We start from the raw sequence: 22,722 nt of genomic DNA, 5'->3' as shown, positions 1-22,722 counted from the left end.
AGCAAAATTAGGGCGCATGGTATTGGGGGCAAAGTACTAACTTGGATTGAAAGTTGGTTGGCTGATAGGAAACAAAGAGTAGTGATAAACAGCTCCATTTCAGAATGGCAGGCAGTGACCAGTGAGGTACCACAGGGATCAGTGCTGGGACCGCAGCTTTTTACAATATATATTAATGATGGTATTATTAATAACATTAGCAAATTTGCTGATGATACTAAGCTGGGTGGCAGGGTGAAGTGTTAGGAGATTACACGGTGACCTGGACAGGTTAGGTGAGTGGTCAGATGCAAGGCAGATGCAGTTTAATGTGGATAAATGTATGGTTATCCACTTTAGTGCAAGAACAGAAAGGCAGATTACTACCGAAATGGAATTAATTTAGTTAAGGGGCAGTACAAAGAGATCTGGGTGTTCTTGTACACCTGTCAATGAAGGTAAGCATGCAGGTACAGCAGGTAGTGAAGGTGGCTAATAGCATGCTGGCCTTCATAACAAGAGGGATTGAGTATAGAAGCAAAGAGGTTCTTCTGCAGCTCTACAGGGCCCTGGTGAGACCATATCTGGAGTACTGTGTGCAGTTCTGGTCTCCAAATTTGAGGAAAGAGATTCTGGCTATTGAGGGAGTGCAGCGTAGGTTCATGAGGTCAATTCCTGGAATGGCGGGACTACCTTACACTGAAAGACTGGAGCGACTGGGCTTGTATACCCTTGAGTTTAGAAGACTGAGAGGGGATCTGATTGAGACATAAGATTATTAAAGGATTGGACCCTCTGGAGGCAGGAAACATGTTTCCGCTGATGGGTCAGTCCCGAACCAGAGGACACAACTTAAAAATACGAGGTAGGCCAGTTAGGACAAAGATGAGAAACTTCTTCACCCAGAGAGTGGTGGGTGCGTGGAATGCTCTGCCCCAGAGGGCAGTGGAGGCCCAGTCTCTGGATTCATTTCAGAAAGAATTGGATAGAGCTCTCAAGGATAGTGGAATCAAGGGTTATGGAGATAAGGTAGGAACAGGATACTGATTAAGGATGATCAGCCATGATCATATTGAATGGTGGTGCAGGCTCGAAGGGCAGATTGCACCTATTGTCTATTGTCCTCTTTTAGCACAGTCGTGATATCATCCCTGACCAGCAATGCAATTCCTCCCACCCTTTTACTTTCTTCTCTGTCCTGTCTGAAGTGTCTATATCCTGGAACATTTAGTTGCCAATCATCTTCCTTCAACTAAGTCTCTGTGATTGCAATAGCGTCATACTCCCAGGCACCAATCCAGTCCCCAGGTTCATCTATACTCCTTGCATTAAAGTATATGCACTTCAGGCCACTAGTTCTTTTGCGTTCATCTGTTCTCTGCCTACTCTTCCCCTTATTAATGTTATCTTCATGATTCTTTCAGTCTTCAGTTTCCAACTTGCTGTCTACTTGTCTTCTGTTCTGGTTCCCAGCCCTCTGCCACATTAGTTTAAAATCTCCCCACAGCAGTAGCAAAAACTTCCCCCAAGGACATTAGTTCCAGTCTGGTTCAGATGTCGACCATCCAATATGTAATAGTCCCACCTTCCCCGAATCGGTCCCAATGTCCAACAAATCTGAACCCCTCCCTCCTACACCATCCCTCAAGCCACATGGTCGTCCCAACTATTTTCTCACTTCTACGCTGGCTAGCACGTGGCACTGGCAGTAATCCCGAGATCACTACCTTTTGAGGTCCTCCTTTTTAACTTGTCTCCTAGCTCCTGAATTCTTCTTTCAAGGTCTCATCTCGCATTTACTTATATCATTGGTGCCTATACGCACCAAGACAACTGGCTGTTCGCCCTCCCCTTTTAGAATGTTCTGCAGCCGATGGGTGACATCCCTTACCCAGGCATCTGAGAGGCAACATACCATCCAGGAGTCATATTTTGGCCACAGAACCGCCTATCTACTCCCCTTACAGTAGAATCCCCTATGACTGTGGCCCTACAAGTCTTTTTCCCGCCCTTCTGAACAGCAGTGCCTGCCACAGTGCCATGATCTTAACAACTGCTGCCATCCCCTGATGAGCCATCTCCCCTAACAGTATCCAAAACGGTATACCTGTTTTGGAGGGAGATGACTGCAGGAGACAACTGCGCTGCCTCCCTACTCTTTTTCTGCCTTTTGGTCACCCATTCACTGTCTCCCTCAGCAATTCTAAGCTGTGGTGTGATCAGTTCACTGAACATGCTATCCACTACCACCTCCGCATCGCTGATGCTCCACAGTGAGTCCATCCGCAGTTCCAGAGCTGTCATACGGTCAAACAACAGCTGCAGCTGGACACATTTCTTGCAAGTGTAACAGTCAGGAACATCAGCCATGTTCCTGAGCTCTGGATTAGAATGGTGCTGGAAAAGCACAGCAGGTCAGACAGCATCCGAGGAGCAGGAAAAATCTATGTTTCTGGCATAAGCCCTTCTATTCCTGATGAAGGGCTTTTGCCCAAAATGTTTCCAGCATCTGCAGTCCTTGTTTTTACCTATGTTCCTGAGCTCCCACATCAAGCAAGAGGCACATGCCAGTGGTCTAAGGTCCACTGCCATTGTAAGCCTTAGTTTTATATCAAATAACTAAAACCAAACAATGCACTTAAATGTATGAAAGAAAAAGATAAAAGATAAAATAAAAGCCTCACCTTACAGAGCCTTTTTGTTTTGGTTAGAGGAAGGGGGGGGGGGGGGCGGGAGGGAGATACTACATGTGTCGTATCTCAGGTTTAGTCACTGCCTAAATATATACTAAGTCCTTACCTTCCCGACACCCTCCTGGTCTCCACGTCATCTCCACCCTTGTCTCCTGGATAGGAAAAAAAATGTTGAAGCAGGATAATCAGAGACCACGTTTGATTGAACGGCTGAGACAAAACAGGAACAGGAAGTAGACAAGAAATCAAAAACTCGCAAATTTTGCTAACTGAGATAAAGTGTTAGTGTTACTTCCAGTGATCAATGAACCTTTAAAAGCAAGGTTTAGTGGTCCTTATCTAATAGAAAGGATATTGAGTGAGGTGAACTATTTGGGAAGGACTCACACACACAGATTTCTCTCTGATCATTTGAACATGCTCAAAAGATATTTAGATAGGGAAGAAAAGCAGAAGGAGAATGTATTACTGGTTGCAACACTGGGTGAAGAACCAAGTTCAGAGGATTCTGAATTGGACATTTCTCAAATTAAATTGGATAATGAGGAAGTCATCAAAAGTTGGAATAAGTTATTGAGTTACCTTAGGAAAATAGAAATGATTTGAAAGAGTTATTGCTATCACGTGGGGAGATACGTGGGAATAAGGTAGTTGCCATACTGGAAGAAGGATGTGCAGGCCTTGGAGAGAATGCAAAACAGCTTTACCAGGATATTGCCTGGATTGGAGGAAATTAGCTTGCTATAGTGTCAGAGGCTGAAAGAAGTACATAAAATTGAGAGGTATGGATAGAATAGGTGATCAGAATCTTTTTCCCAGGGTGGAAATGTAAAATTCTAGGGGGCTTGGTTTACTGTGAGAGGGGGAATGTTTAAGTAAGATGTGCAAGGAAGGTTTACTTACACAGAGGGTGGTAGGTGCTTGGCATGCACTGCCAGTGGGAGCGATAGAAGCAGATAATTTGGACAGATGCGTGAACAGGCAAGAAATAGAGGAATATGGACCATGTGCAGGTAGATGGGATTAGTTTAGAATGGCATCCTGGTCAACACAGCCATGATGAGCTGAAGCACTGTTCCTGTGCTGTATTGTTCTATGGTCAATTTATGGGAGGTAGTTAAAAATCAGATATCCATGATCTTATTAAATGACAGAGCAGGTTCAAAGGACCAAAAGGCCTATTCCTGTTTCTAATTCTTATGTGTTTGTAACCTATTTACTTGAGTTTGAAGATCATTTGTGGGCTGTGAGCATCACTGGCTAAGTCAGCTTTTATTGCTTATCTGTAGTTCCCCTTGAGAAGGTGGTAGTGAGCAGCATTCCTTAATCACTTCAGTCTTCAGGGTATAAGTACATCCACATTGCTGTTTAGGAAGGATTCCAGGACTTGAATGACAATGAAGGATGGCTTGGAGAGGTACTTACTTGGCACTATGGATTGTAGACATACATTTGGAGAGCCTGGGTGAGTTATTGCAATGCATCATAGAGATGTAGAGCACGGAAACAGACCCTTCGGTCCAACTTGTCCATGCCAAGCAGATATCCCAACTCAATCTAGTCCCACCTGCCAGCACGCGGCCCATATCTCTCCAAACCTTTCCTATTCGTATATCCATCCAGATGCCTTTTAAATGTTGCAATCATTCTAGTCTCCACCACTTCCTCTGGCAGCTCATTCCATACACTTATCACCCTCTGCATGAAAAAGTTGCCCCTTGGGTCTCTTTCATATCTTTCCCCTCTCACCCTAAACCTATGCCTTCTAGTCTGGACTCCCCCACCCCAGGGAAGAGACTTTGTCTATTTATCCTATCCATGCCCCTCATGATTTTATAAACCCCGATAAGGTCACTCCTTAGCCCCAGCCTCCAACCCTGGCAACATCCTTGTAAATCTTTTTTGAACGCTTTCAAATTTCACAACATCCTTCTGATAGGAAGGAGACCAGAATTGCACACACTATTCCAACAGTGGCCTAGCCAATGTCCTGTACAGCCACAATATGACCTCCCAACGCCTGCTGATGGTATGCATCTGTGATTCAGGGACTAAATATGAAAGATGGTGAATTTGATGGGTGCTAGTCATACAGGCTGTTTTGTCCTGTTTGGTGTCAAATTTCTTTAGTGTTGTCGGAGCTGCAGCCATCCAGGCAAGTGCAGACTGTTCCATCACAGTCTTGATTTGTGCCTTATAGCTAATAGTCGAGTACTGGGAAATCAGGCAGTGAATTACTCACTTCTGATCTGCATTGGTAGCTATCATGTTTATTTGGTTATTGCAGTTCACCTTCTGCTCAATGCTAAACTTTCCATGTTGTTAGTAGGGGATTTTAGCAATGGTAATGCCACTTAATGGGTAGTGGTGACATTGGCTCTTGTTTGTGATGGTCAATGCCCGGCATTTGTGTGGTGTGATTGAAACTTGCTTCTTTAGCCAAAGACTGGCATTAAAACTTCATGACTGGATGATGTTACATATGAACATAAGTGGTTTCAGTGTTTAAAGAGTAGCAAATGGTGCCAAACAGTGTGACCATCAGTGAACATCCCCACTTCTGACGTTATGGTGGGAAAGTTATCAATAAAGTAGCTGAAAATGATTGGGTTTGGATATTACTCTGAGAAATTCTTAGTGATCTTCTGGAATCAAGTTGATTCATCTCTAACAACCACAACCATCTTTTTTTGCACGAAGTATGGCTCTAGCTAATTGAAAATCCTCCCTCGAGTTCCAGTTTTGAGTGTGCTCCTTGATGCCATATGCTACATTCACGTCCAGAGTGATCATCCTTGCCTCATCTCTGGAGTTCAGCACTTTTGTCCATGTTTGGACAAAGGCTGTAAATAAGAGTTTTTGGAAATTAAAGTAAGAATCTGACTTTATTATACATATCAATTTATGTTTTTGTGTGGCATAAAAAGAGTTATTTAAATGAGCTTTATCCCCCCTGCCCCCGTACTTTTGAATGAAACTTTTGCATGATATATTAAAACATTATTGTGTGGATGTAAAATAAAAACACACCTAATTTTTTTTTGGAGAAGACCAGGGAGTCCACCCCTTAACTTCAGCACTGATGCTGGAAACACTCCAGTTTAGGCAGCATCTGCAAAACTAAAACAAATAGATATGTTAATTCAAATATTTACTCTGTTTCTTTCTACAAATGCATCATCATTTTCCCTAAAATTATACATAACAAATTTTCAATTTAGTTTGCCGCAGTATTAAAAGCTTCCCTTATCTTAATTTCAGTTTTTCGAAATAAAGAATGAATTGGATTTCAGATAAATAAAAAAGACATATTAGCATCACCTTTTTAAAAAGGTTTTAAGTACACAATGTGAGCAAAAAAAAACTGATTCCTCACTTTATTCTATCAAGTCTGCTCTCGTTCCCTATGCATTGTCAAAGGTAAGTGCTGATATCTATATTTCCTATTGTTGTTAAGATGCTATTTCCTGGCTTCAAAAGGCTTTCTTACTTTACTACTGTTGCTCTTTGATGTCTTATTTGAGAGAAATTCTTCAGAAGCATGCTAGCCATAGGAGGTATGCAGTTTTGTGACATTTGGATGAACTTTACCCAGGATGAACTTTAACCACAGCCATGACTGAATTCATCATAAAGTGCAGTCAAGCAAAGAATGGATTTATTATTTCAATCCTTGAAAGAGTACGTGCATCATCTATTGTTCAAACCTTTTTCGAACTTGCAAAGCAGTACATTATGCAGTGCAAGATGAATGTTCTGAGATCTCATTGTGGTGCACAGTCAGTTGAATACTGTCCTGGTTTAAAGCATTTCATGCCTATAACAAGCTGAACACATCACTTTTGAAAGAAGAGAATTAAAGCTTCATGACTAAGCAAAGTAAATTATGATTAAAAAAATACAATGAGTTATCGCTTTAGTTTGGTATTGTATGACCTAGTCAGAAATTCAACCCAGACAAAGCACCATGTACCAGGCATTCAGCCAGTTACTTACTGCCACTGATGTTTGCTAATATTTGTATAACGTATTTTCAAGCCTAATGCGCAAGTAGTTGCCCATTTTTAAAAGAAGCCGCGTGATAATAATTCAGTCTCTTGCGTTAGAAATTATAACTGATCCATATTCACAGCTGCTCATTCTCATCTTTTCTGTTAACTGAAACCTTCGTCTTATCATGACCTTAAAGTCTATCTGGTCAGACCGCTTTCTGCTTTCCCTTACCATTGGATTGTTGAAGCTGCTGCTGCTTTTTCCTTGTTTCCTCTTTAACACCCAAACCAAATGTCACCAGAGCACTGTTGACCTACCAAGCAGTTCCCTGCTGCTTAAGTTCCCTATTCCCAACGATGCAAACTTCTTGCCCATGGCCTCTTCACTACCTACACTAGAAAAATGTAAAGCCAAATCCTGCAAATTAACATAGCCATAAGCATAAGCACTCAGGATTACATCATTCTCCTAAAAAGGGTTTACTATTCCAGAATAATTCTAGAGCTCAAAAATGACTTTATAGCTCCAATCTTTTCTCCACCCCCTTAATCCTAGCTTCACACTTGGACAGGAGAAGCTTGTGAATTTCTTTGCCTTTGAGATGACCATTCAGCTACAACTCCTCCTTTACCAGACCTAGAATCTTAGACTTCCCTACAGTGTGGAAAGAGACTGTGTTTGTTTGGTCCTGTCAAGTCTAGATTTACCCTCTTGAGGAGCATCACACCCAGATCCAGACACCCACTCTATTCCTGTAAACCCACATTGAACAGAGGGGGGAACCTGGAGCATCTGACTAACTTCGCAGACTCTGAGAGAATGTGCAAACTTCACACAGACAGACACCCAAGGTTGGAATCAAACCTGGGTCCTGATGTTGAGGCAGTAGCATTGTGCAACCTCCACAGAGTAACTCAAGCCCTACTAACCATGTTTCATTTTGCCATTTTATCAACCTTTTGAAAACCCTGGTGGATTTTCTAAAACCCCTTAAGCAATACCTTATTGCTTAAATACCACTTATGGTCTCTATTGCAATTGGCATGATGAAAGTTCCCTTTCCTGAGGGACTGTCACCCTACCATTCAAAATTGCATTGTCTTTTTCCATCACCAAAAATGCACTGGATCTTTGAAAAAACATCTTGCTCATTGACCCCAACCCCAACCTAAACTGTGTTTATCGCTTCAAGACCGCCATTCCTTTGGCTTAAGTCATAAGTGTTTGTGATTGAATTATCCCTTTTCACAGTTTTCCTGTTGGGTGAAGTTGCCATAGTCTGACCGGACTATATGGCTGCTTTCTCATTGAAAAGAGGATTGTCATGACTAATTTTTTTTTTCCCCTGCCTTATTAAGAACGTATCAGAATAGGGACATGAGAAGGCCTGCTCCACCATTCAATAACATTATGGTTGATCTGGTAGTGGCTTCATTTCTACATGCTGTTTGCAACCCTCAGCCCTCAAATCCTTTGATCAAAAATCTAACAGTCTTATCAACCTTCTGACAGAAAAGGATACTCATCATCTCCATCTCAAAAAGAAGTCAAAAGTCACACAACACCAGGTTTATTTGAAATCACTGCTCCTTCAATTAGGTGATGTAAAAAGCAGAGAAGTTATTCTTCTGCACTGCATAATCTTGCATGTTTCAATAAGATCAAATCTCATTCTCCAAAATTCCAATGGGTATAGCTCTAACCTATTCAACCTTTCTTCAGAGGATGACCCTTTCGTCCCAGGAATGAATCGTGTGAAGATTCTCTGAACTGTCTTTAAGTAATTATTACCAATTATTCAGCTTTCTGACAGTGCTCTTAATTCCATTCCTATCCAGTGAATGCAGCCAGTATATTACCAGGCAGTAGTTTCCGTGCCATTTGTCTTAGGCGTCTGTCAATATCACATGCTTGGAGTATCTTAATCTCTCCATCTCACTTCATGTCCCTTGATGGCAAACTGACTGTAGTGTTTGGCTTACTAGCAGGCAGTTTTGATTTTGTCACTACTTCTTCTGCCACTGAAAATTAAGCCTCGTAAGCAATTATTCTAAATAAGATTTATCACATCCACAAGACACCCCAAAGCACTTTGCATCAATATTATCCTTTTAAGGGATGTCACTGTTATACATAGTTTTAATCAACATACTGAGATGTTATAACTCACCTCTAGAGCAGATAGGACTTGAATTGGCCTTAAAGGTTGGGATCCAAGAGCCATAAGTCAGTGTTATATGATTAACTGTCTGATCAGCACGAATTGGGTGAATGATGTGACGGACATTCCAGCCAATATTTTCCATTTAGCTAAGAAAATGCCAAGCTCTTCTTGGCACCATTTATTATCTGCTTGAACAACTAGTTTATCATCTATCCTGAAATATGTCATCTTCTATAATGCAGCATCCCTAAAATTCTTAAGTGCCAGCGTGTGTTATATATTCAAAGGCTTGAGAAGGGTTTGAACCTATTTCAATATTTTTACTAAGGCAAGAATGATTTGAGGTCAATGAATGATTGTCAGTATCCTGAAATTGACTGTAAAATTAATTATTATTGTTTGAATGGAATTCAATCTAGCAAATCTCCTTGAAAGTCTAGAGTGTATAAAGTGAAACTAAAAGTCTAATTAATTGTAGGGACAAGCCTTGTAGAATTGCACAAATAACAGGCTTTTAGTCAATTTTTTGGGTCGGAACTGGAATTAAACAACTTTGTTAATTTTGGATCCAAAGCTGTTTTCACCAGCTAGATGGCATGAGAATGATCAAATGATCCACCTTTGCTTCAGTGAATGTAGTTCCAATAATGTCAAGGGACTGAAGTGCTAAACTTTTGCACCTTTAAATCGATCTTTCTGGTGAAGCTTTTTGCATCCAATGTTTCCTTCCAATGCACAGTGTTAACTTTTATTTACCTATATTCCTGAGAAGTGTTAAAGATGGTACAAGTGTGAATTATTGGGCTGAGAGAGTTTATTACCTAACTTGGGAATTCCACTTGAATTGTTCAAGATGTATTTGTTACTGGCAAGGCAAGCATATATTCCCTGTTCAAAAGGAAAGTTTCAGTGCCAGCTCTGATGGGTAGAAATATTGTGATATGATGTAAGTGTTTAGAGCATAGGAAATGCAAACTCCATATTGATTTTGTATGGGTAAAAACAAAAACTGCAGATGCTGGAAACCAGATTCTGGATTAGTGGTGCTGGAAGAGCACAGCAGTTCAGGCAGCATCCAAGGAGCAGTAAAATCGACGTTTCGGGCAAAAGCCCTTCATCAGGTGCTCTTCCAGCACCACTAATCCAGAAATTGATTTTGTATGGTAAGGACTCCAGAAAAACTAAGTACAGTCCTTACATAAAAGGAGAACTTGATGCTAGGGAATGACTTAATAGTACAATCAGACTTTCACTTCCTATTTAAAATCATACAGTCTCATTGTGGAAACTGCCAATGTAAACTTGTGCTATAATTGTAACCTTCTGCATTGGTACCATATTCAATTGGGACAGGGATTTGACTAAATCAATCAATTCTTGTAAATATGGAAATGAAATCAGATTTCTGCAGATGCTAAAAATCTCAATTGAAATAAAATATAAAATGATGGAAATACTCAGCAAGTCAGGCAGCCTTTGTGCAAAGTAGTAGTTAATGTTTCAGGTTGCTGACCATTGCGAGTTCACTGAAGTTTGCTAACTTAAATTTCATTTGAGGCAGTTCAGAGAAGGTTTACTTGGGTGGTCCCTGCTATGGAGTGATAGTCTGAGCAAAGCAAACCGTTTGGGTCTCTACTGGAACTTAGAATGAGAGTTGATTGAGATGAGGAGGATTTTCTTCTCTGAAGGTTTAGAATCTTTGGAATTCCTTGCTACAGAGAGCTGTAGGGCAGAGTCACTGTTTATATTTCAGACAATAGATTCTTGATCAGTTCTTCTGACCCTTCAAGTGCTTATCAAATAACTTTTAAAGGTTGTGAAGTTTCTCTCCTCAACTATCCTCAAAGGCATTTCAGATTCCCATCATGCACTGGACATCAAAAGTTTAGAAGGGACCTGAGGAAAATCTTAAAGACTATTTAAAACTTTAAATAGTCTTTAAGTTATACTTCCTTGTTATTGATGCTTTGACTAAGGGGGACAACTGCTTTCTATTCACCCTATCAGTGCCAGTCATTATCTAGCAACTCTTTGACAGCCTTCTCTATTCCAAAGAAAATAACCTGAGCTGAAATGCTCCATCCCAGACAATATCCTGGTGAATCTCATTTGCACCCCCTCCAGTGCAATCCCATCGTTCCTGTAGTCTGGTGACCATAACTGCAGGCATTACTCATGCTGTGGCCTAACCAAAAGTTCTGTATCACTCCCATAGGACCTCCCTGCTCTTATCTGTTCCATGACTGATGGAGGTAAGCATCAAATGCTGCCTTATTAACCCATCCTGCCACATTCAGGGATCTGAGGATAAGCCCTTCAAGATCCGTCTGTCATTCATCAAGTATTCCTTTGTCCCATTCCTTCTTCAAAAATGCACCACCTCTCATTTACCAGGATTAAGTTCCATCTGCCACTGATATGTCCACCTGGCCAATCCATGTATATAGTCCTATAATGTAATACCTTCCTCCTCATTGTGAGCCACCTGGCCAATCTTTGTGCCATCTGCATTACTGCATCTTAGCTCTCACATGCACAAGCACACATACTTATTGACAAAATCCTTTGGTAACGCCTCTGCATATCAACCTCCAGTCACAAACAGCTTTATACCACTACACACATTCCTGCCACTAAGCCAGTTTTAGATCCAACTTGCTAAATTGCCAAAGTTCAATGGTGCAATACCTTAGCAGGGATGACAGTGGAGGAACAATGGCAGATATTTCGGTGTATAATGCAGAAGATGCAGGATCAGTTCATTCCAACAAGGAAGAAAGATTCTAGGAAGAGGCATGGGTGGCCATGGCTGACAAGGGAAGTTAAGAAACATATTAAAAGAGAAGAAGTATAACATAGCAAAGATAAGTGGGAAAACGGAGGACTGGGAAGCTTTTAAAAGAACAGGAGGATTACTAAGAAGGAAATACGCAGAGAAAAAATGAGGTACAAAAGGTAAACTGGCCAGAAATATAAAAAAAGGATAGTAAAAGCTTTAGGTATGTGAAAAGACAAAAAAAAATGGTTAAGACTAAAATTGGGCCCTTGAAGACAGAAACCGGGGAATATATTATGGGGAACAAAGAAATGGCAGAAGAATTGAATTGGTACTTCAGATCTATGTTCACTGGGGAAGACACAGACAATCTCCTTCAAGTAACAGTGGCTGAAGGACCTGCACTTAAGGGAATTTATATTTGCCAGGAATTGGTGTTGGAGAGACTGTTAGGTCTGAAGGTTGATCAGTCCCCGGGGCCTGATGGTCTACATCCCAGGGTCCTGAAGGAGGTGGCTTGAGAAATCATGGATGCTTTGGTGATTATTTTCCAGAGTTCGACAGATTCGGGATCAGTTCCTGCGGATTGGAGGGTGGCTAATGGTTGTACCACTTTTTGAGAAAGGTGGGAGAGAGAAAGCAGGAAATTATAGACTAATTAGTCTGATCTCAGTGGTGGGAAAGATGCTGGAGTCTATTATGAAGGATGAAATTACGATACATCTGGATAGTAGGAACAGATAGGTTAGAGTCAGCATGGATTTATGAAGAGGAAATCATGGTTGACTAATCTTCTGGAATTTTTTTGAGGATGTAACTCTGAAGATGAACGAGGGAGATCCAGTAGATGTAGTGTACCTGGACTATCAAAGCTTTTGATAAAATCCCACATAGGAGGTTAGTGAGCAAAATTAGGGTGCATGGTATTGGGGGCAAGTACTAACTTGGATTGAAAGTTGGTTGGCTGATCGGAAACAAAGAGTAGTGATAAACGGCTCCATTTCGGAATGGCAAGCAGTGACCAGTGGGATACCGCAGAGATCAGTGCTGGGACTGCAGCTTTTTTCAATATATATTAATGAAATAGAAGGTGGTATTAGTAATAACGTTAGCAAATTTGCTGACGATACTAAGCTGGGTGGCAGGGTGAAATGTGAGGAGGATGTTAGGAGATTACAGGGTGACCTGGACAGGTTAGGCGAGTGGTCAGACGCATGGCAGATGCAGTTTAATGTGGGTAAATGTATGGTTATCCACTTTAGTGGCAAGAACAGAAAGGCAGATTACTACCAAATGGAATTAATTTAGTTAAGGGGCAGTACAAAGAGATCTGGGTGTTCTTGTACACCAGCCAATGAAGGCAAGCATGCAGGTACAGCAGGTCATGAAGAAGGCTAATAGCATGCTGGCCTTCATAACAAGAGGGATTGAGTATAGAAGCAAAGAGGTTCTTCTGCAGCTGTACAGGGCCCTGGTGAGACCATACCTGGAGTACTGTGTGCAGTTCTGGTCTCCAAATTTGAGGAAAGACATTCTGGCTATTGAGGGAGTGCAGCGCAGGTTCATGAGGTCAGTTCCTGGAATGGCAGGACGACCTTGCCCTGAAAGACTGGAGCGACTGGGCTTGTATACCCTTGAGTTTAGAAGACTGAGGGGCGATCTGATTGAGACGTATACGATTATTAAAGGATTGGACCCTCTGGAGGCAGGAAACATGTTTCCGCTGATGGGTGAGTCCCGAACCAGAGGACACAACTTAAAAATACGGGGTTGATAATAGAGGACAGAGATGAGAAGAGACTTCTTCACCCAGAGAATGGTGGGTGTGTGGAATACTCTGCCCCAGAGGGCAGTGGAGGCCCAGTCTCTGGATTCATTTAAGAAGAAGAAAAAAAGAGTTGGATAGAGCTCTCAAGGATAGTGGAATCAAGGGTTATGGAGATAAGGCAGGAACAGGATACGGATTAAGGATGATCAGCCATGATCATATTGAATGGTGGTGCAGGCTCAAAGGGCAGAATGGCCTACTCCTGCACCTATTGTCTAAGTTAACTTGGATCCCATTAGTTTTTACCTTTATCAACTTCCCATGTGGGATCATGCTGAAATCCATATCAAGTACATTAACTGCCCTAACTTGATCCAAACGATTAGTCACCTTCTCAAAAGACTTACTAGATTTGTTGGGCATGACCTGTCAGCTATGCTGACTATGCATGGTCAAACGCTGCCTGTTGAAATGGGGAATCAAGGGTTACGAGGTAAGGGAAAGAAAGTGGACATAAGGAATCAATCATGATCCTATTAAATGGAGAGCAGACGTGAGGGGGCTGAATAACAATCTCTTGTTTCTATTTATGGTCTTTATGCTCTAAGTTTTCAACCCAAGTTATTTGCTTTCCTGCTTCATAGGCACAGGGTTAGCCAGCATCAATGGTATACAGTCATGTAATTGTCAACGTCAATGTAGCATTTGGTCTTAATTGTGCAGTGTGACTGAATATTATTTTAAACAATTGGATAATTGAACTCTGCAATGAAGTATTGAATAGAAAATACCACTTAAGACTGACAAACATGCTGCATTCCACAGCATCCAGTGAAAAATGATGCACACTCTAATATGTCCTTCTCATCATACAGTTCAGCAATTTCAGTAGACAGACACCGCAAAAGAAAGTTGATGGAAAGTTCATCTGTGAGCAAGTATTTGAAGATAAATGTAAGTAAGATCGTAATAATTACTGGACACTTTGTCCATGAAAAAATTATTCAAACAGTACTTACTCTTGCACCAATTGTTTTCCATATATTGTGACCAAATATATAATTTTGTTCTGACTTCAAAAAAAAGACTCAGTTTCCCAAAAATATTGAAACAGTGTCTAGTGAACAGAAGGAATTGAGGAAATCAGTATTCGTAAGGAAATATAGTGTTGGAGAAACTGATGAGATGAATGGCTGATAAATCCCCAGGACCCAATTGTCAACATGTTACATAAGGAAGTGCCCACTGAAAGGGTGATTCGGCAATCATCTTTCAAGTTTGTATCTACTCTGGAATAATTCTTATCGATTACAGGGTAGGTAATGTCATCTCACTATTTTTAAAATGTAGGCAGAAAGGAAGTGGGATTTATAGACCAGTTAGCTTGACATTAGTAGTGGGGAAAGTCCATTTAATAGTAAAGTGTTTGATAAATAGTGACAGGATTGGACAGTCAGCATGGATTTATGAAAGGGAAATAATGCTTGACAGATCTATTGGAATATTTTCAGAATATAGCTCGTAGAGCTAATAACAGGGAGTCATTGATATGGTTCACCTGGACCTTCAGAAGGCATTGATAAGGTCTGACGCAAGAGATTAACATCTACCATTAAAACATGTAGGATTCGGTTTATGTACTGACATAGAAAAAACAGGAAACAAAGGAGTAGGAATGAACGCATGTTTTACTGCGTGACAAGCAATGACAAGTGAGTACCACAAGGTCAGTGCTTGGGCCCCAGCTTTTAATATTATATATTATTTAATTATTTAGGTAAGGAAATTAAACATAATATCTCCAAGTTTGTAGATGTCCTAATACTGGATGGGAGGGTGAGCTGTGAGGAGGATGTAGAGATACTTCACTGTGATCTAGACAAGTTGAATAAGTGGGCAAATGTATGGCAGTTGAAGATGAATATCAAGTTATACACTTCGGTAGCAAAAACTGGCAGTTTTTGGGGTGACAAGACGGTCATAAGGAGAGAAAGAGACTGGTTTGGTTAAGAATATATTGTTCTAAATTACAAGAAATGAGGGAGGATATCAGAAAGCTATAAAAACTCCAACAGATTCAGACAAGATAAATACAAGAAGCAACTTCCCAATGACTCCAGAACTGGAGGTCACAGGCTAAGGATATGGGGTGGTAGGCCAGTTAGTTCTGAGTTAGGGAGAAATTTCTTCACCCAGACAGTGGTGACCCTGTGGACTTCTGTGGCATTAGTTGAGGCCTAAACATTCAATATTTTCAAAAATAAAAGCAAGTTCAGATGTCAGTGGCTCAGTGGTTAGCACCGCTGCCTCACATTGCCAGGGACAGGTGTTTGATTCCACCATTAGGTGAATGTCTTTGTGGAGTTTGCACATTTTCCCAGTATCTGCATGGTTTCTTCCTGGTGTTCTAGTTTCCTCCCACAATCCAAAAGGTGTGCAAGTAGATGGATTGGCCATGCTAAATTGTCCGTAGTGTCCAGGGATGTGCAGCTGAAATGGATTAGCCATGGGAAGTACAGAGCTACAGCGTAGGAGTTGGGTCAGAATAGGATGTTCTTTGGAGGATCAGCGTGGACTCGATGGACCAAATGAGCTACCTCTACACTGTAGGGATTTGATGATCCTAAATAGTTACAGGGGCCAAAAAAGGGATTGAAGGCTATGGGGAGAAAGCTGGAACAGGATGAGATAGACGGATGATCAGCTATGAGCAGAGTGTATGTCAGCAAAAGCATAGTGCACCAAATTTAGAACAAAGAACAATACAGCACAGGAACAGGTCCTTCGGCCTTCCAAGCCTGTGCTGACATATTTTGGCCTTCCATATTAAAACGGTCTTCACTTACAGGATCTGTGTTCCTCTATTCCCTTCCTCTTTATGTATTCATCTAGGTGTATCTTGAATGCTGCTATTGTGTCTGCTTCCATCACCACCTCTGTCAGCACGTTTTAAGCACTTGCCATTGTGTGGAAAAAGTTGCTTTGCACACCTTATAAACCCTCCACACCCCCGGCAACCCCAACCCCTTTGCACCATGAACCTGGTCCCCTGATAATTGAGCCCTACACCCTAACATGCCATTCACAATCTTAGAAATTCCTATCAAGCCACACCTCAACTTCCTGCATTCCAGTGAAAACAAACCTAGTCTAGACAACCTTTCTTCATTGAAAAAATTCCTCATACCAGGAAACATCTTGGTTTACTTTACCTGTATCCTCTCCAAAGCATCCATATCCTTCTGGTGGTGTGGTGACCAGAATTATACATGGCTCCGTTGTTAGCACTGCTGCTTCACAGTGCTAAAGATCTGGGTTTGATTCCAGCCTCTGGCGACTGCGGAGTTTGCACGTTTTCCCCATGTCTGCATGTGTTTCCTCCGGGTTCCTCCTCCAATCCAAAGATGTGCAGGTTAGGTGAATTGGCTATACTAAATTGCCTATAATGTTCAGGGATGTATTGGTTAGGTTCATTAATCAGGGGTAAATAGGGTAGGGGAATGGGTTTGGGTGGGTTCTTCTTTGAAGGGTTGGTGTGGATTTGTTGAGCCCAGTGGCCTGTTTTCATATTGTAGGGATTCTATGATATTCTTTGAATATTCCAAGTGTGTCCAAACTAGAGTTCTGTAAAGCTGCAACATAACTTTTCCATCCTTCTACTCCATGCCCCTTCCAATGAAGGGGCAAGAAAGCCATTTTTTTTTTAACTACCTATGTTGACTGTAGGCCCCCCAATAGCAGCAGAGATGTGGAGAAACAGATTGGGAAACAGATTTTGGAAAGGTGCAGAAGCCACAGGGTCGTAGTCATGGGTGACTTCAACTTCCCAAATATTGATTGGAAGCTCTTTAGATCAAGTAGATTGGATGGGGCGTAGTTTGTGCAGTGTGTCCAGGAAGCTTTTCTAATGCAGTATGTAGATTGTCCAACCAGAGGGGAGGCCATATTGGATTTGGTACTTGGTAATGAACCGGGACAAGTGGTGGGCTTGTTAGTGGGTGAACATTTTGGTGATGGTGACCACAATTCTGTGACTTTCACCTTGGTTATGGAGAGAGATAGGTGCGCACAACAAGGTAGATTTTACAATTGGGGGGGAAGAGAAATTACGATGCTGTAAGACAGGATTTGAGGAGCATACGTTGGGAGCATAGGCTGTCAGGGAAGGATGTGGTGGAAATGTTGAACTTTTCCAAAGAGCAGATACGACGTGTCCATGATATGTATGTACCTATCAGGCAGGAAAGAGATGGTCATGTGAGGGAGCCTTGGTTGACGAGGGAGGTTGAATGTCTAGTAAAGAGGAAGAAGGAGGTTTACATAAGGTTGAGGAAACAGGGTTCAGACAGAGCAGTGGAGGGATACAGGATAGCCAGAAGGGACCTGAAGAAAGGGATTAGGAGAGCTAAGAGAGGGCATGAAAAATCCTTGGCGGATAGGATCAAGGATAACCCCAAGGCATTTTATGCGTATGTGAGAAACCTGAGAATGACGAGAACGAGGGTAGGTCCGATCAAGGACAGTAGTGGGAGACTGTGTATTGATTCGGAAGAGATAGGAGAGGTCTTGAACAAGTACTTCTCTTCAGTATTTACGAACGAGAGGGACCGTATTGTTGAAGAGGAGAGTGTGAAACCGACTGTTAAGCTAGAAGAGATACCTGTTAGGAAGGAAGATGTGTTGGACATATTGAACAACTTGAGGATAGACAAGTCCCCCGGGCCTGATGGGATATATCCTAGGATTATGTGGGAAGCAAGAGAGGAAATTGCAGTACCGTTGGCAATGATCTTCTCGTCTTCACTGGCAACGGGGGTGGTACCAGGGGACTGGAGAGTAGCGAATGTTGTGCCCCTGTTCAAAAAAGGGAATAGGGATAACCCCGGGAATTACAGGCCAGTTAGTCTTACTTCTGTGGTAGGCAAAGTAATGGAAAGGGTACTGAGGGATAGGATTTACGAGTATCTGGAAAGACACTGCTTGATTAGGGACAGCCAGCACGGATTGTGAAGGGTAGGTCTTGCCTTACAAGTCTTATTGAATTCTTCGAAGAGGTGACCAAGCATGTGGATGAGGGTAGAGCAGTGGATGTAGTGTACATGGATTTTAGTAAGGCATTTGATAAGGTTCCCCATGGTAGGCTTATGCGGAAAGTCAGGAGGCATGGGATAGAGGGAAATTTGGCCAATTGGATAGAAAACTGGCTAACCGGTCGAAGGCAGAGGGTGGTGGTAGATGGTAAATATTCAGCCTGGAGCCCAGTTACAAGTGGAGTTCCGCAGGGATCAGTTCTGGGTCCTCTGCTGTTTGTAATTTTTATTAATGACTTAGAGGAGGGAGTCGAAGGGTGGGTCAGTAAATTTGCAGATGATACAAAGATAGGTGGAGTTGTGGACAGTGAGGAGGGCTGTTGTCGGCTGCAGAGGGACTTAGATATGATGCAGAGCTGGGCTGAGGAGTGGCAGATGGAGTTCAACCCTGCCAAGTGTGAGGTTGTCCATTTTGGAAGAACAAATAAGAATGCGGAATACAGGGTTAATGGTAGGGCTCTTAGTCAGGTGGAGAACAGAGGGATCTTGGGGTCGATGTACATAGATCTTTGAAGGTTGCCACTCAGGTGGATAGAGTTTGTAAGAAGGCCTATGGAGTATTATCGTTCATTAGCAGAGGGATTGAATTCAAGAGTCGTGAAGTGATGTTGCAAGCTGTACAGGACTTTGGTTAGGCCACAGTTGGAGTACTGTGTGCAGTTCTGGTCGCCTCACTTTAGGAAAGATGTGGAAGCTTTGGAGAGGGTGCAGAGGAGATTTACCAGGATGTTGCCTGGAATGGAGAGTAGGTCGTACGAGGATAGGTTGAGAGTTCTCGGCCTTTTCTCATTGGAACGGCGAAGGATGAGGGGTGACTTGATAGAGGTTTATAAGATGATCAGAGGAATAGATAGAGTAGACAGTCAGAAACTTTTTCCCCGGGTACAACAGAGTGTTACAAGGGGACATAAATTTAAAGTGAAGGGTGGAAGGTATAGGGGAGATGTCAGGGGTGGGTTCTTTACCCAGAGAGTGGTGGGGGCATGGAATGCGCTGCCCGTGGGAGTGGTAGAGTCAGAATCATTGGCGACCTTTAAGCGGCATTTGGATAGGTACATGGATGGGTGCTTAATCTAGGTTAGAAGTTCGGCACAACATCGTGGGCCGAAGGGCCTGTTCTGTGCTGTATTGTTCTATGTTCTATGTACCTTATCTATGGCAATCTGCACTGACACCATCTATGGACTTGCACACACAGGACCATCTGCACATAGATATTCTTAAGGGTTCTGCCATTCACTGTATAATTTCCACCTGCATTTGACCTTCCAAAGTGCCAGTAAACTCCAGCCATTTTTCTGCCCATGCCTCCAACTGATCCAAGTCCGATTGTATCCTCAGGCAATTCTCACCAATCTTTGTATCATCTGCAAGCTTACTAATTAGATCAGCTGTGTATTCCTCCAGATCATTTATGTAGACCATGAACAGCCAAGGTCCCACCACTGATCCCTGTGACTTGTGGTGTTCCACAACGCTTCATTCCCAAAAGCATTCTTCCATTACTACCTTTGGTCTCCTATGACTAAGCCAGTTCTGTATCCATCTTGCCAACTCACCCCTGATACCATGTGACTTCACTTTGTACAGTCTGCCATGAGGGACCTGGTCAAAGGCTTTACTGAAGTCCATCAACCACTTTTTCCCTTCAATCATCTCAAAAAACTTGATAGAGTCAGCAAGACATGAAGTCTCTCGCACTAAACCATGCTAATAAGTCCATTTTCTTCTAAATTCATCTAAATCTTTTCTGTAAGAATGTTTTCCAATAAATTTCCTTACCACCAACGTGAGGATCACAGGCCTGTAACTTCCAACCTTATCCCTGTTACCCTTCTTAAACAATGGGATAACATGGGCTATTCTCCAGTTCTCTAGGACTTCACCTGTGGCCAATGAGGAGATCTGTCAATACTCCAGCCATTTGTTCTCTTTCCTCCCTCAATATTTTGGGATAGATCCCATCAGGACCCAGGGACTTATCTTAATATTTAAGACGCACAACACCTCTTCCTTTTCAATAGCAACTTGGCTTAGCAATTCAACACTCCCATCCCTGAGAAGGCCTTCCACCAATTCCTTCTCTTTGGTAAGTACTGACAAAGAGTTTGTTTAGGACCTTACCTCCCTCTTCTGGTTCCACACATAGGTTCCCTCCTTTGCCCTCAAGGGGTTTGACCCTTTCCATGACTACACTCTTGCTTATAAATAAAAACATTGGAATTCTCCTTAATCCTGTTTGCTAATGACTTTTAATGACCCATTTTAGCCCATTTAATTCCTTAATTAAGTTTTTCCTATGTACTTCAAGGGCTTCGTCCATTCCTATCCTCCTAGACTTACATATGACCTTTGTCAAAAAGGAAGCATAATGTCCCTGGTCGTCCAAGGTTCATTAACATGCCATACTTATCCTTGATTCTCATAGGGACATGCGAGTCCTGAATGTCAATCAATTGCTGTTTGAAATACACCCACAAGTCCAATGTGGATTTACCCTCAAACAGCCGTCTCCAACCAACATGCTCCAGTTCCTGCCTAATATAGTTGTAATTCACCTTCCCCAAAGTTTAACACCTTCACCCAAAGACTGTTGTTATCCCTATCACTACTCACAAAGTGTTCCCTGACTGAAACCTCACTAACCTGGGTGGCTCATTTCCCAAAACCAGGTGTGGTATAACCCTTTCCCTGGTTGGATGGCATTAAGAAACCCTCCTGAATGGTCAGAGATGTACAGCATGGAAACAGACCCTTCATATCCCTCCAAACCCTTCCTATTCATATACCCATCCAAATGCCTCTTAAATGTAAACAATGCGCCATCCAAGTCCCTACCACAAAGTGAGTCCCAGACAATATAGGGGGAAGTTAAAAAGTCACCCACCCTGCTGTTTTTACTTTCCAAAATCTGTGTACATATTCTCTCCTCTATCTCCTGCTGGCTGTTGGGTGGCCTGTAGTACACACGCAGCATTGAGTTCACATTTCCAATCCCAGAGTTCTACCCATATTGCCTTGCTGCACAAGTCCTCTAATATATCGTCCCTCAGTACAGCTGAGGGATACTCCTTTATGAAAAAGGGAACTCCCCCACCCCTTTTACACCTGGAACATATAAATCCTGGGATATTCAGCCGCCAGTCCTGTCCCTTTTTCAGCCCAGTCCCTGTAATTGCTGTAATGTCATAGTTCCAAGTACTAACCAAAAGCTCTGAATTTATCTACCTTGCCTATTATACTTCTCGCATTGAAATACATGGATTTCAGAACACCAGCCCTGCTCTTTTTCAGCAGTGTTTCCTGCCTGTTCTTGTTCTGTCATGTTTGCCTTGGTTTCTACCTTTCTCAATTTCTGCATTCACTGCTGTACTCCTGCTTCCCATCCCCCTGCCACACTAGTTCAAACCCTCCCCAGTCACTTTACCAAGTACCCCCCTTCATTTCTATGTGCAGACCAATCCTGGAATGGTGACTAACATGGCCAACTGACAACACTGACTTCCACCTGCACTCAGCTATTTTCCCAGCACTGTGAAGCTGATTGTCGTCTTTCTCAGCAGCAGAAATAATGATCTGTGAACAATCCTGTGAGATCTTTCTATGTAAATCTTTTTGGAGTTTCTTGGAAATTACTTTTAGGTTTCAATGCCTTTTTTCTCCAAATTGAGAATTATTAATTCTTAAAATTAAAATATCATCTAAGTTGCACTAGCCTTGTGATTAGGTATTTAAAAACCAGCAAATTTCACTTAGTTTGTATAGTTCAATATGAATAACTTCCATTCTAGTTGTATTTTAAATTTTTATCTTTGCACAAATATAGATTAATGATTGAAGATCAATAGTTTATTTTGAAAGGGAACCTTCCTCCTATTCAAAAAGGGAGGTGAAAAATGGGTAGTTACAGGTGGATTGTCTATTGATGGAAAAATGTCAGCTATTAAAAGGAAGCAATAGAAGCAATTTGGAAAATCATAATCTAATCAAACAAACAAAAACAGTCAGCATGGCTTCATAGAGAAATTATGTCTAATTTATTAGAGTTTTTCAAGGAAGCCTCTGGATTCCATATATTTACTCAATGTTTGGACTTCCAGAAGACATTTGACAAAGTAACTCATAAAAAGATTAGGTCTGGCAGTTGGCTAATGGGCAGGAAACAGTGAATGGGGTTAATGACCTGTAATCAGTGGAGTCACAGAAGGATCAGTACAATATATTTTATGTATTGTTTAAAATATATTTCTGACTTGGGA

The 22,722-nt window shown here is 41.9% G+C and overlaps 1 protein-coding gene across 5 annotated transcripts in view; it reads left to right on the top strand.

The window, feature by feature from the left end:
• Positions 1-22,722, top strand: part of usp3 (ubiquitin specific peptidase 3) — a 209,889-nt gene that overhangs the window by 84,941 nt on the left and 102,226 nt on the right. For all 5 annotated transcript variants that reach the window (XM_072553325.1, XM_072553326.1, XM_072553328.1 and 2 more), the window contains exon 5: positions 14,249-14,327. In XM_072553325.1, the coding sequence (XP_072409426.1) occupies positions 14,249-14,327 (79 nt within the window). The remainder of the gene's footprint in view (positions 1-14,248; positions 14,328-22,722) is intronic.

Source organism: Chiloscyllium punctatum, chromosome 33 (genome assembly GCF_047496795.1).
Source record: "Chiloscyllium punctatum isolate Juve2018m chromosome 33, sChiPun1.3, whole genome shotgun sequence".
Classification (NCBI taxonomy): domain Eukaryota; kingdom Metazoa; phylum Chordata; class Chondrichthyes; order Orectolobiformes; family Hemiscylliidae; genus Chiloscyllium; species Chiloscyllium punctatum.
The sequence above is the reverse complement of the archived record's forward strand: the minus strand, read 5'-3'. Positions and strand labels throughout refer to the sequence as shown.